Below are 16,468 nucleotides of genomic sequence, written 5' to 3'. Positions count from 1 at the left end.
ACTTCATTGTTATTTCGGATTTCAAACATTTCGTTTGAGCATCACTGAAGCGACAATTCTTTGTCGCAATGTGCATCTGGTGCATCAAAATGACCCCTGGGTCGAGGCCTCTGCTGGTGGACTGTTAGTCCTCGAGGGTCTCTACAGCCCAGTAGCTAAGTACATCGTTACTAGCTTGAAAACACGGATGTATATTTAATTGCTGTTATAAAATTTAGAAATTCATTTCAAAATTAAGGATTATCTCCCTCACGCATAGCTCTTATCCTTAGACGAATTTGACTTCACTTTTTTGGCACAGTTTTCCCCTACAATAGCTCTAAAAGTTCATTGTTATTTCGGATTTCAAACATTACGGTTGAGCATCATTGAAGAGACATTATTTGCATCAAAATTGGTACCGTATAAGTTTTACATATATGGTAATGTTGACTAGTATTAAGACGGTGAGTTTTACATGAAAAAAATACAATAATTGATGCATGAGGTATTGAATATTTGCATTTGGGAAGAATTGATACGAAGTTCATTGTTAATTAGTCAATTACTGAAACAAATTAATGTGACATAATCCACAATGAAATTTTATGAATAGAAAAGTTCACTGCTTTTCGCGACTTTTCCTAAAAATGCAAATTGTATGCTATTGATGTACCCTATAATGTACTAGTCGAAGTAGTTCTGTAATGAAACATTCAAAATACCCCCCCCCCAATAAAGCGAAAATATAAATAATAATAAAAAGAAACCCTCCCCTCTCGAAGAATATCGGAGTGCAAATCAAAGCGTTGATAAATTGGTTAATTTCGTATATTGTGTATCTTACAACAAAAACTCTTTGTGACGTAAATGCCACAACTTTCTATGACTAATTGATGTACATGTAATTCATTTCATTATCAGCAATACAAGTATACATATTGAATGTTTTATACAGATTGTGAATGGCACCAAGAATTATTCATGATGGACCAGAAAGTGAAAATAAAATTGTATATGTTCATAACAATACCATGCTTAATTTCATTTAAGTAATTGACCAGTTGATTGGAAGGTCTTGTGTATTTATTATGATTACACACACATGTGCATATTGTAAGAGTTTATCTTGATAAACCCTGAACAACTTGTTACGTTGTATTCACCCTTTGGATATGTATGTTGTTTCCGTGTGATCCTTCGTCATACATAAATTATATTTAGATGATGTATAACGAGTTCGCCAGTCCCTGAAAACTTCCATTTTCAACCTTTGTTATCTTATTATTGTGCAAGTAACTCAATACAGGTATTTTATTACATACAGTACATACTTATTTTTTATACAACGCCTAACACTGATGACACTTAAAATTGTTTGATGTGTAATGTTTTTCTTGAATAAGTTTTCGGCTTTGCATAGCTAATTTCGAGATCCATATCTTGATTTTATTTATAGTAAGGAATATTTCAATATTTACATTTCCAATGTTTGCCTTTGATATCTTTACAAATATTAATGATAACCATTTTCTTATGAATGCCCTTCAGTTGTAAACAGTGCGCGTATGAATCTTGATATATGGTACATGTACATTAAGTAAAGAAAATGTCGACAAAGAAGAAAACACAATGTAGAAATAAATGCATTTCGTTTTGATAACGATCTTTTAATGTTCAATATTTTTATTACACATGAGGGTATGAACTGTTACACTTCACACGCGTGTATACTTCCTGTAACTCGTGACCCTCATTTCTGATACCGGGAGTTTGACGAAATAAGAGTCACTACGTAAGCTAATCAGCGAAGGTTTGACGTATCCGGGATCAAGAACAGAGACCGGGACCTAAGAGTTATGTCTTTACCATGTGACTACAGTGAGCGGTCCATTCGAGTGAGTGTTCATGTTATATCAAATGCATTCATTTTAAATATGGCATTATACGATAAATTTTTTTTATTAGTAACAAGAGTGCATTGACTCCGTGATGAAAAATAAGCCTTATGAAAATAAAGATCGTCATGTTTATTAAAGGTGTCTTTGTAGTCCACTCTACTTCAAATTCCCAATAACCATCATTCATTAATTGAATATTCCGTCCCTTAATCATTGGTAGTATAACCAAGCATACCCGGTACGAATTGTACCCTCGTCTTCCACAGTCTTCCCTACATAAAATACCACAGTTTTCGAGTTATTCACAATATGTCTGTATAAAACCCTACCATGTTCAGAGTTATTCACAGTGTATTGCAGTAGAAACCCCAGACATCCAGATACATTCCTTGCTTGTACCCGCATAAAACCATAGAGTTCCAAGTTGATCCATCCAGTGCCCCAAAGTAAATCCCTACAAATCCCGGGTCATTTATAGCATGGGGAAGTACATGTACAAATCCCTAGATTGTACGTGTCAATCACAGTGTGACCCAGCATAAAGCCTATGAATTGTCCAATCATATCTGGTCTACTCAAGTGGAAAATCCCAGAATTTTTCTGTCATTCAGTCATCCAGTCTTCTTTATAAAACTCTGTATTTTTTCACTCTTTCACAGCCCGCCCTCCCATATAAGGCACTAGAATATCCCAGTCTTTCACATTATTACTCATAAAATATCTATTGGATGCTCACTGTCACTGTCTCATGACATCTAAGGTTGTATCGTTACAATACAGTCTATCATTGGATGAAATGCTGTCTGACATATTTCATACAGAATGTTAGGCCGTTCTTGGCACACTGATTTTGACTACGGATAACTCTGTTTACCTGATCAAGATATAGGGCTCACGGTGGGTATGACCGGTCGACAGGGAATGCGTACTTCTACTAGGCACCTGATCCCACCTCTGGTATATATCCAGGGATCCATGTTTGCTCAACTATCTATTTCATATAGCTTATAGATGTTATGAAATTGATGACTGTTCGTTATCTTCACCTCATCCGTCCACAATGTGCCTGCTACATATTCTCCCCAATAATTCAAAATAAACCTCGTTATGAAATCCTAGGATTCACTACTAATTTACACTCGTATTAAGGAGGAATAACTCACCAGAGAAATTTGATTAAGTTATGGAATATGCAATATATTTTCAAATCGTAGGGTTTCCAAATTTCACTTATTTAGTTAAGATTTCGTTTTAATTAAAATAAAACGCAAACAGAAAACAAACACACAAGAACTACAGATCAGCAGTCGACACGTTAACCTCCTGAGAAACTAAGCTAGGCAATTTTAACTGAAAGGAATATACATTTTTGCTAAGATCGATATTATCAAAACATAAGTCTGTTCATGTGACGATGTATCATTCTTTCTCAAACATTGGAATTCAACTACATGCCCCAGTATAAAACCTTAGAATTCATTGAACAGTGACGCAATTTGATTTAGAGAAGCGTCGGTTTGGACCTTCATCTGTCAGGATTTAATAAGATAAGATAGTGTGATAGAGAATTATTATCTACCCATCAATGTATCGTTCTTTGATACTGTGGATTTCACAGCGTGTGATCCGGTTTTCCGGATCACCACACTGTGGTTTTTTGATTCCGAATCAGTATCCTCTGAAACTGATGCCGTCACAATGACGTCACAATGCATCAACGCAACGTTATTTGTGGAAAATATTGACCGCGTCACAAAACAAAACTACGCACACAAAGCATAAGTTCATGGTATATCTGTGTTTTTGATATTTGGATTACATTTATCATCTTATAAATGTGGATTTAAAATGCAGAAGGGAGTATATGATAAATTTATCATTACTACAGTAACTTGATCTTAAGAGTTGGATCACGTCTCGTTTACACGCTCAGATCATCAGATCGCGTCTCGTGTGATCTGATGATCCGCGCCTGTCAACTCGATGTGATCCGACTTTTCGGATCAAGTTACGGTAGTAATAATATATATTTATCAGATACATAAGATGTTATTAATTAAATCCATTTTGATAAACATGAAAATAAAACGTAATTTTTCATGAAAGGTGGACATAACAAATGGACTATATTTAGAAGTATCTATAACGAAACAAATAAACTGTGTTGATACAAAGATTCAGAGATACATCTAATCTAATGTTAGAGCATTGATTTTATACAAGGTATCTAACTATATATTGTGAATGGATATCTACTAATAAAGATATTCTTGACGAGTTATCAATCATTTTCATTATATATTGACTAAACATTGCAGAAACATATCCTTGTCATAAAGAAGATCAAACATATTTAAATGATAATGAGCAGTAGTCATTATTCACATGAATCTTATAAATAGTTCAAAGCTGAGACAAGGGCTAATACAGTTCCTTGAATATACTAGTTCCAAGAAAACTTCGATGATAAAAAGATCGACACAACATGATTAAATTTATCATGTTCCCTGAACAATTTTATTTACTATGAAATGATTCAAAATAATTAGTCCATTCAACGAAATGATATTTTGGAAGCATCCAGATGGAGAAATAATACTCATATAGCTTATTAAGGTATGGTTCACCTTGAGGAGAATATGCAATCAGTTTCATCTCGTATAGCTACATGTACGTTAATATATCAACATGTTAATAGATGTACGGTAATATAACAACCTGTAAATACATGTACGGTAATATATCATCATGTAAATAGATGTACGGTAATATACTAACATGTAAATAGATGTATGGTAATATGACAACATGTAAATAGGTGTACGGTAGTATATCAATATATAAATAGATGTACGTTAATATGTCAACATGTAAATAGATGTACGGTAATATATCAACATGTAAATATATGTACGGTAATATAACAACCTGTAAATACATGTACGGTAATATATCATCATGTAAATTGATGTACGGTAATATACTAACATGTAAATAGATGTATGGTAAGATGACAACATGTAAATAGGTGTACGGTAGTATATCAATATATAAATAGATGTACGGTAATATAACAACATGTAAATAGATGTACGGTAATATATCATCATGTAAATAGATGTACGGTAATATACTAACATGTAAATAGCTGTATTGTAATATAACAACATGTAAATATATGTACGGTAATATATCAACATGTAAATAGATGTACGGTAATATATCATCATGTAAATAGATGTACGGCAATATACTAACATGTAAATAGATGTATGATAATATAACAACATGTAAATAGATGTACGGTAATATATCAACATGTAAATACATGTACGGTTATATATCAACATGTAAATATATGTACGGTAATATATCATCATGTAAATAGATGTACGGTAATATACTAACATGTAAATAGATGTACGGTTATATATCAACATGTAAATAGATGTACGGTTATATATCAACATGTAAATAGATGTACGGTAATATGTCAACATGTAAATAGATGTACGGTAATATAACAACATGTAAATAGATGTACGGTAATATACTAACATGTAAATAGATGTACGGTAATGTATCAACATGTAAATACATGTACGGTTATATATCAACATTTAAATACATGTACGGTTATATATCAACATGTAAATAGATGTACGGTAATATATCAACATGTAAATAGATGTACGGTAATATAACAACCTGTAAATAGATGTACGGTAATATACTAACATGTAAATAGATGTACGGTAATATATCAACATGTAAATACATGTACGGTTATATATCAACATGTAAATAGATGTACGGTAATATAACAACATGTAAATAGATGTACGGTTATATATCAACATGTAAATAGATGTACGGTTATATATCAACATGTAAATAGATGTACGGTAATATGTCAACATGTAAATAGATGTACGGTAATATAACAACATGTAAATAGATGTACGGTAATATACTAACATGTAAATAAATGTATGGTAATATAACAACATGTAAATAAATGTACAGTAATATATCAACATGTAAATAGATGTATGGTAATATAACAACATGTAAATAAATGTACGGTAATATACTAACATGTAAATAGACGTACACTTTACGGTAATATATCAACATATAAATAGATGTACGGTAATATATCAACATGTAAATAGATGTAAGGAAATATTAAAACATGTAAATAAATGTACATATGATATCAGTCGGAAAAAAGGAAACCTGTATGTAGAATTAGCTAACGTTTACAGTTTACTGTGAATATGAAAATGAATCTATACGGGCTTTATTATATAAATAGAGGGACATACAGGGTTCAGAAAAAGGACAATGATGACATGAAGTAGGTTAGGGTAGGGATTGAGGTGTAGTCTGTGGGAGTTGTATGAAGTCTATGACTTGGTTTCGTTCAGGGGAATACTTATGAAGTTAACATTACACCTAATGATAACGTTGAAAACGATAGCATTATAGTAAAGTGTAATTCAGGGGTTTTGAAGATTAAAAAACCAGTTAAATGACAGGAAAGTACTGAAATATAGATTCCTCTAGCTTATAAAGATGTCAATCAATAATTGGAATGGCTAACTTTTGCATCAGCTCAAATAGACACACTTGTCTGTAATATTTCATTTGATAGCAGGGTTATACAATAAACCGATCACGCAACAAAACAGGAAGAGATATTTTCTCCTATCAGTAATCTTTAACACTCTAAAGGTTGAAGAACACAATGCAATGGAGAATGCTAAAATGGGAGACAATTAATCATAGATAGAAAAACAAAAGGCTTAAAAGAATACCAACGGTAATAAAATGATGTACAATGCACCACATATAATAAAAGACCGTATTGAGGTTTTCTATAGTATACCCCAGTACAAAATCACGTCATTCCTCCATTCTCCACAAATATTTCGTAATAGAATTAGGGATTCTAGTGTCATTCACAGTATTACAGTGTATAAGATCACGCAATTCTTTATTAATTCAAAATTGCCAAGAAAACAACAACAACACCGCAGTATAGCCTAAATAAATCCGAAAAATATCCAGTCAACTAAATGATGTCCCTCTATTAAATTCCAGAAATTTATTCTAGGCATCCTAAACAAGTCCCCATGTATGATTTTGGAATTCCACTGCCATTCACAGTATCCTGATGTGTACAACCTCACCATGCTCCTATATTACCACATAACTTAACAGAGATCAAGAGTATGTTCCCCTATAGAATCCTGTAATTCCTAAGTCATACATGGGATATCCCCGTGAGAGTCAGGATTCCTTAGTTATTCAAATCAAATCATGTATATGTAAGAAATCCGGAATTCCACAGTAACACTTAGTATCTCCCGTATCAAATCCTAGAGTTTCCCAGTCACTTACAATATGCTTTCGTATAAAACCATAAAATTACTTATCCCTATGAATACCCACCCTGCAAGTTACTAGTAATACTGAGTACCCCAGACTATTTTCAGTTATACCCAGTGTCGTGCGTATAAAACGTCGGAATATCCATCCAATAGCGATTTGCGTGAAAACCCAAATTATTTCCTACTCATTCAAAATCTGTTTCCCTATAAAACGCAAAAATAATCCTGCTGTCCAGAATACGCATCATAAACGGCGATTTTCATCATTAATGTGTCGTGTGTCCTTGAATAAAAATATAGATACTAAGAATCATCCCATTATCCACAATGTCACTTTAAGAACCGTTACAACTCCCCAGGCAGCCACAGTACACCTTCTTATGAAAACCTAAAAGAACAAAGTACGCTAGCTATTGGCTGAGATATGTTGCGTTACTAAACACCATAAAATTAAACTGGGTTCAAAGCTTAGGATGTGCATAATTCAATGGTATATTCAGATTAACAAATAAAAATTCTACTATGAAATGGTATCCTTAAGTAGTTACAAAACATCCATTTTTTCTAATCCTATATCCGGAAATTGGAAATGCATTCACAATTTATCATTGATTGCAAAATAGATTTACTACGTTTATTATGCATTTCACATCAACTTTAATTCAAAACAAATAATATAAGGTAGATGGAAAATTAAATAGATAACTCCACGAAAATACTTTATGTAAGCAGAGTTTGGTGAAAAGCAGGATTGATCTCGACGACAAAAGAGCACATTCAATATGCGAGGGTTGAGTTTAGGCTTACGGCGACGTTTTTCTGTATATCCCGGACCATTGAATTGATTTATTGTATCTTGTTTAACGTTCCTCTAAAGAATTTTTCACTCATATGGAGACGTCACCAACGCCGGTGAAGGGCTTCAAAGTTAGGCGTATTATCGGCGCTTACGACCATTGATCAATGAGGGTTTTTTAGCGTCCCACACTTACCGTGACGCAGGGCATCCCTTTTTAAGGTCATATATGAGGACACATGACATTCACACCTGATGCCGAGCGCTTGGCCATGGAACTATCACTACCGGGATTCGAACCCCGACCCTGAACGACTGAAGGTTGAAAAATACCACTTTGAATTATACAACTAGATATAGCCTACATCCTGAATGTAGGTTATCCATGTCACTTTTCCAAAAAAAGAATAATAATAATATAGTGGAGGCTTTCTGTTGAACAGATGACCCCGTCGAATAATGTTTCTAATGAAAGAAGATAACGAGCAGTTATCAATCTCATAACTCCCATAAGCAGTACAAATTAGATAGTTGGGCAAACACGGACCCCTGGACAGTCCGCTTTCGCTAAATGCCCGGTACCACTCGTCGAGGAAATTCGAACAGTTTCAGCCTTGCATAAAACTGCTTCTTGAAACCAAATTCCTTGCCATGTTTTGAACTGTCCTTTATCTATATTTTTTCGTATATTATTTGAAATTATGTGACATAACTACAGATCAGCAGTCAACACCTTAACCTCCTGAGCAACCCTAGTAGGCAATTGGAATCAAAAGGAATACACACTTGCTGTAGGGAAGTCGAAATAATTATATATTTGTTCCTAACCTTGATTTTAACCAACAAGAAATCAGTCCATGTGATGATGCATATTTTCCCTTAAACCCTGGCCTTCTATGGTATTCTACGACATGCTCCAATGAAAGGCGAAGATGACAGTGATCAATCTAATAACTCCTATAAGCAATACAAGATAGAGAGTTGGGTAAACACGAACCCTAGGATATACCAGAAGTGTGATCAGATGCCTACCAGGAATTAAACATCCCCTGTTGACCGTTGACACCTGCCGTAAGCCCTATATCTTGATCAGACGAACATCCGTAGTCAAAAGGAGTGTGCTAAGAACGGCCTAACATTTGGTATGAAACACGTCAGATAGCATTTCATCCAATGATAGGTTGTATTACCATTATCAAACCTGAGATTTCATTAGACAGTGACAATTTGATTTAGAGAAGCGTCGGTTTGAACCTTCACTTGTCAGGATTGAAGGAAATCAGATATGACATAACTGAGAATTATCAGATGCAAAAGATGTAATTAATTAGATCAATTTTATTAAAAATTGAAATAAATGGTTACTGTTCAATATTGATTGACATACGGAATGGACTACATTTAAAGGTATCTATAACAAAGAAAGTAACTGTGTTGATACAAAGATTCATAATTACATCTAACCTAATGTTAGAGCATTACTTTTGTGCATTGTAGCTAATTAAATAGTGTGAATGGATGCCTACTAATATAGGTATTTTCAATGATTTCAAGACTTTGAATTGTCTTTGAATTTGATATATTCGATGAGTTCTCAATGAATTTGACTAAGAATTGATTAAGTCTTGCACGATCACACTCCCCACCCCTACCTCGCTGATACAGAAAGTGCTTTTGAATTATTATAATAGTAATTATTGAATCCTATAAAGAATTCAAAATTAAGAGAATGTCAAGTACGGATCCCTGGATATACCAGAGATGGGATCGGGTGTCTTTATCATCATTTATTACTAATAGATTGAATGATTGATTCGCTTGTCCCGTCGAGAATTGTTCACTCATATTGAGACGTCACAGCAGAAGTTGAAATAGCACAAATATAGACCAATGCTTAGCATTCAGAGCCGTAGCAGTGTGGGTTCTTCGTTGTGCCAAAGCTTGCCCCGACACGGGACCTTCATCTTTAAGGTCAAACCGAAAGAATCGTGATTTTTACTTCTAACTGGTGAGCGTTTGGGAAAGGAGCAATCATTACCTATTTCAACGTCCTAGGTTTGTCGCGGGCATGGTACGGACGGAACTCGAACCCACGACCCCCCGGATACTAAACGAACGCTTTCCCATTGAGCTGCCGTGACCGGTTATCATCATTTATTTAAACGGTACAAATGGGAATGTTTACTAGTATTTGAGACGGTGAATGTGAGTAAGTGTGGAAAGAACGTATTAAAAACTTTTATATGATAAAAAATTCAATAATTGATGTATCAAGTGTTAAATATTTGCATTTGGGAAGAATTGATACGGAGTGTATTGATACATGAAGTGAATCCTTGAAAGAAACTAAGGTAGAAAGGGATTGCAACCACGTGATCAGTAGAAATCGTGTAATTTCACTTGAATCTATTTTTCGGAATTCCGTACACCGTCATAGAGTTGTTGAAAAACAAAAGGGAGTTCCAAAAGTGTCTTGTTGCTGTGACTGACTCGAAGATTGAGGGGTGTCTCAATGGAAGCTAAAAACATTGGCCATAATTTAGATAAGGAATACGTCACTGCAATAATCGTAGATCAAATGTTTCGTCCGTGCAGTATGGTACTCTTTGAGAAGCGAAATGCACCACCATGCATAATTGCAATACATAAACAAAGTTGTTGATGCAGCGTGATGGCCGAGTGCTGCGAGTTTCAATTTCAATACTGCTTATGTAGTCATTGAGATTCTTCTGAAGAGAGGAATTCGATGGACGCATTCAACATGGACAACAAAATCATAATTTCGTTTGGGAAGTGAAAAAATGGCAAATTAGATTTGTATTCAACCCACATTTCCTCTCCTATTTCATAAAGAGATTTTATGATAACATATCTGTAACTTTATAAACACACAACTTGGAGAAGATGTTTCATTTTCTGTGCAGTTGTGTATTCCATATGTGCCTCAAATATAACTCCTACAAGCACATGTACAGACATTGTAAATGGATGTCATGGATACCACAATTGAAAACGCGGGATCTCACAGGTTGTTGGAGGTCATATGTTGTAATAAAATTCTATTTCGTATAATTGATAACACTTATAAAATCTTGAAATTTCATTGACCTAAGAGATATATTAAAAGGAAACTAGGGACATGTCACATGCATGAAGGTCTACAACACTGTATTTAAAATTATGTAAAATCATATCCCCATCATAGACAAATGTATGTATTGTAAGGAAATAACATATGAATGTGCTCTTCACCCGCACTTGGTAAACAAAAAACAAGTCTGATAAGTCTAGAGTTGATTTTTCAGAATATTATTAGAATAAGCTGGCAATTTAGGAAAATATATCTGTCATCTCATATTGCAATATGATAATGATGTTTTAGTATTTGCCACATGAAGGGCCTTGGGTCAATGTACAGTTTAAATAGTAATTAGTTATAACAATATAAATAACAATCATGCAAATGTACTACTATTGTCACAGACTGAGTTCACACTGCTCTACTACACACATTTAACATATTGTTATACTGATTTCAGAAAAACGTTAATTCAACACAATGAAATACATAAAGTAATTGCAATATACATTGTATGTAATTTTTACTATATCAGTATTTCAAAGTTCACTGAATATGAATTGAGACCGGATTTTAAAACTTACATTGTTTTACGCAGTATCATTTATGGTTAATAACTGTGCAAATATTAACCATGATGATTTTAAATTTAAGCATTATCCCAAGGAACAATGCAGGTTGAAATGGGCTTCGAGCCAAAAAGTTCAACATCAATTTGCCTTGGAAATTGTCAAGAAAGGTATAATATTTTCTGAGATATACTTTTTCAATTTAACACCATACAACATTTGTAAAGACAGTTTTTAGTATATTAGATATTCTTTTTTTCAATATTAGAATATATGTTTTCAAAAGGTACTTTATTTACAGTGATGACGTCATATCTCCTGGACCCCACAACTTCACAGCTTACGGAGAAAATTCAAGAATGTGTGCAAAATATGGGACTTGGAAAGAATCGTTAAAATACATGTGATCAATGAATATTGTGCAACATACAAAAGTGTGAATTTAATGGAAAACAAGTAAATATACTCATGTATCACGCGCCCTTTTAAAATAAATTATACTGCCTAAATATGGAGGACAAGTCATTGTTGATTATTCTGATTCTTCGATAAATCAAAATCAGTAAATATTTCAAAATAAAAATGCCTATCTTATAACTTTAATCAATGTGTGAATTTCTCTTGTAAATTAAAGTTTAATTGAACATATTACATCATGGATGACTATGAACTTTACATTTTATTATTAATAAATGTTTCCATAGATACTAACTTTTATATCAATCAATCAATGCTTTATTCACATAAATGTACAGTCATACAATACAGAAAGAAGAAAAATGTCTTCATGGGACTAGTTAAACCCCCGACACAAACACACGCATACACATACGCAATATACATGCATTCTGAGTTATCCACTAGCGAGTTATTGGTTCAATGTGAGACGACAAGTAGGACTATTAAACTTATGAAAGACATATATATCTGCGAGAGCAAGATAGCTCAGATGAGCGTTGAGATCCATGCGTCGCTTGAGTTGAAGTCTTTCGAACCATCTGGTTTGGTTTGGTTTGATACAGTTTAACGTCCCTCTTGAGAATTTTCACTCATATTGAGACGTCATAATTGCGGTGAAGGGCTGCAAAATCCATGCCTTTCGATCTTTGAACAGGGGGGGGGGGGGTCTTTATCGTGTCACTCCTGCTGTGGCATGGGGGCTCTGTTTTCACGGTCTCATCCAAATGACCGCCCCATTTAGACGCGTCTTACAACACGCAAGGGGTACTGAGGACCTTTCCTAACCCGGATTCTCACCATTGGTATTGGATATAAAGTTTTTATTTAAATATATTTGGTGTACTATACTGTATAATGATATCAACTTCTTTCAGAAATATATATATATATAATAGGTAATTGTGTTTGGTTATTATAAAAGATTGTATAAAAATAACTAAATATTAATGCAATCATCTTGAGTGCAACAATTTCAACTAAGAGCAGTTAGAGCACAAACATATATAGCTTATATAGAAGTCTTCTATTATAGTTATGTTCAATTCTCAAAGATGTAATTTGAGAATACTTAAACATTTTTTGAAGTTATAAAAGGTCAGTAGTTTATCTGTGCTGGCTGAATCTATCTTCTCAATAGACAAAGTGCAATAATGCCAATGTTCCTTCCTGGCCATTCTTTCTACCCTATTATTTTTTTGTTGGCAGCTAAAGCAAAGGTATGACACTGTGTACAAATATTGTGTACTATTTTAAGCCAGTGCAGCTTTGTCAAAGTAATGTTGTTGCATGCTAATAATGATTGCTGAACTTGAAATTGATGTGTAATAATGAATTATATGAAAGGTTGTTTGAAACCATATGTGACAAGTTATGATCCTTTTTACAATAAAACTGTTATAGATCTTCAAAAGCTGCTGACGCGATACATGACATATTTAATGTTGTAATACAAATTGTGAACATCTCCACGTATTCTTGATGACGGACCAGGAAGTGAAAATAAACGCCTACGTTCATTACAATACTTAGCGTAATTTCATTAAAATTATTAACCAGTAGATAGAAGGTGAAGATAAGGAGCAGTGATCAACCTCACAACTCCTATAAGCAGCACAATATAGAGAGATGGGAAAAGGGTTTACTTTGATAAACTTTAAACAACTTGCTACGTTATATATCCATTTCGGATATGTATGTTGTTTTTGTGTGATCCCTCACCATCTATAAATTATATCAAGGTGTTACATAACCAGTCTCATTCCATACACATAATTACAATGTTTGTAAGATCGCCAGTCCCCAAAACTTCTCTTTTCTACCATTGTTATCTTATTATTATTCAAGCATTTAAAAAGATACATGCTTTATTACATACAGTGTACACATATATCTAATACAACGCTTAATACTGATGAGAATTTAAATACATTTAATTTTGATAATAATCATGCTATACAGAATATTTTTTGTTATAAGATATGGGGGTATGAACTGTAACACTTCACATGTGTGTATTCTTTCTCTGACCCTTGACACTCATTCCTGATCCCGGGAGTTTGACAAAATAAGAGTAACTAGGTATGTAAATTGTAGAAGTGTTGACGTTTCCGGGATCAAGAAAAGAGGCCGGGACCTAGGAGTTGTGTTCTTACTACGTGACTACCATGAGCGGTCTATTCCTGTAAGTGTCCATGTTGTATCAAATACATATATTTCAAATATGATTTACAATAAACACAGCTGTTAGTTGCAACAGTACAGTAACTCTTAGATGTAAAGTAAGCCTATATAAAAAGAAAACTCTTAGTCATGTTTACTAAAGATGTTATTGTGGTCTACTCTCTTTCAAATTTCCAATGACCTTCATTCATGTTTCGAATTCCAAATAACCTTCATTCATTAATTAAATCTCCAGTCTCCTAAATCAACGAGGATATGATCCAGAATACGCGGGATACCCTCGACTTCTAAATTCTCCGCTATACATAAAATACCATAGTTCTCCAGTTATTTACAATATGTCCCTGTATAAAACCTTACCGTGTTCAGAGTTATTCACAATGTATCTCATTAACAAAAATCCAGAGTTATTCGTTGTTTCTCCCCGCATAAAACCACATAGTTACCAGCTCATTCATGCAATGCCGCAGAATCAATTCCTACTACCCGGAATCATTTATAGTATGCGATGGGATAAATCCTATAATACATGTACACGTGTCAGTCACAGTATGACCCAGAATAAAACCCACGAATGTCCAGTCATTTAAGGTCTGCTCAAGTGAAAACTCCCACAATTTTCCATTCTTTCACTCATCTAGTCTTCTTTATGAAACACTGGTTTTCTTCAATCTTTCAAAGTCGTAAGTCCCATACAACGCACTACATTATACCAATCTTTCACAGTATTCGTCCGTATAAAACCTCTATCTCTCCCATTTATCCACAATGTGCCTCCCCATAATTAAAACCCAATATATCTGCAGTAATTCAAAATATACCTAATTATAAAACCCTAATATTCATAACTCATGTACACCCGTTTTAAGGAGGAAAAACATGCCAGAGAAATCCGAAATATATACGGAATTTGGAGATATTTTGAAATCTAAAAGTTTTGAAATTCACCCTCATTATTTAAAATGCAGTTTTAGTATTAAAAAACCCACGAAAATGGAACATAGACCCCTGATAGGCTAAGACTTAAGAACTACAGATCAGAAGTCGACATTTAACCTACTGAGCTACCAAACATGTCGGCAATTCGAATCAAAAGCAAGATACATTTGCTGCTGGCATTGGTATTATTCAAAAAGAAGTTTTGCGTCTTTTCCTAAATATACTAATTGAATGCTATCGATATAACATATATTTTAAACTAATCCAAATAGTTCTGTAATGAAACATACAAACAATTTTTCAAACAAATAAACCAAAAATATAAATAATAATAAAATCCCGACCCCCAACACGAAGAATGTCGGAATTTAAATTAATGTGTCGACAAACCTGTGAATCTCGTATATTGGGTATGTTACAACCAATATGCAAACGCCACAATTTTTTATGACCATTTTATGTACATATATAATTAAATTCGTTCGCAGCAATGCAAATATACATGCCTCGAAGCTGTTGACGTGAAGCATAACATATTTAATGTTGTCATACAAATACTGAACACCTCCACGATTTATTGATGATGAGCCAGAAAGTGATAATAAAACTTGTACGTTCATTACAATACTTAGCGTAATTCATTTTAAAAAAACGATTAACCAGTGGGTTCGAAAAAGTCTTATTGTGATATATTACGGTTAAACATGTACCTGCATATTGTAAGAGTTTACTTTGATAAACTCTGAACAACTTGCTACCTTGTATATACATTGCAGATATTTATGCTGTTTTCGTGTGTTCTCTCGTCATATATAACTTATATCATGATGTTAAATAACCAGTTTAATTCCACACATATACTTACAGTGTTTGTAACTTCACCAGTCCCTCAAAACTTCCCTTTTCTACCATTGTTATATCATTAGACTGCAAATCTCTAAAAAGAAAATACATGGAAGACATTTATTGTTAAATGTTGAATATAGAATTTATTACACGAGGGAGACAGGATTTTTTCATATTTTCAGGAATGGAAATTTTATAAGAAAGAAAATACAGATGTCTTATTACATACAGTGTACACATATTTCTAATACATTGCCCAACACTGATGATGCTTAAAATTGTTTGATGTGTAAATGTTTTTTCTCAATAATAATTTTTGTTTC

At 33.6% G+C, this 16,468-nt stretch overlaps 1 protein-coding gene and 1 long non-coding RNA gene across 38 annotated transcripts in view; one reads left to right on the top strand and one right to left on the bottom strand.

The window, feature by feature from the left end:
* The window catches only part of LOC125658000 (leucine-rich repeat-containing protein 70-like), a 180,971-nt gene that overhangs the window by 65,087 nt on the left and 99,416 nt on the right, over positions 1-16,468 (bottom strand). For 33 of the 37 annotated variants that reach the window (XM_056150298.1, XM_056150285.1, XM_056150299.1 and 30 more), the window contains one exon: positions 16,165-16,236. The exons of the other annotated variants lie outside the window; for them this stretch is intronic. In XM_056150298.1, the coding sequence (XP_056006273.1) occupies positions 16,165-16,236 (72 nt within the window). The remainder of the gene's footprint in view (positions 1-16,164; positions 16,237-16,468) is intronic. 37 annotated transcript variants of the gene reach the window in all.
* LOC130050372 (uncharacterized) lies at positions 1,678-12,536 on the top strand. Its single transcript, XR_008798799.1, has 3 exons — positions 1,678-1,877; positions 11,806-11,890; positions 12,022-12,536. It is a non-coding gene; the product is annotated as an uncharacterized LOC130050372 (long non-coding RNA).

Source organism: Ostrea edulis, chromosome 9 (genome assembly GCF_947568905.1).
Source record: "Ostrea edulis chromosome 9, xbOstEdul1.1, whole genome shotgun sequence".
In the NCBI taxonomy this organism is placed as follows: domain Eukaryota; kingdom Metazoa; phylum Mollusca; class Bivalvia; order Ostreida; family Ostreidae; genus Ostrea; species Ostrea edulis.
The sequence above is the reverse complement of the archived record's forward strand: the minus strand, read 5'-3'. Positions and strand labels throughout refer to the sequence as shown.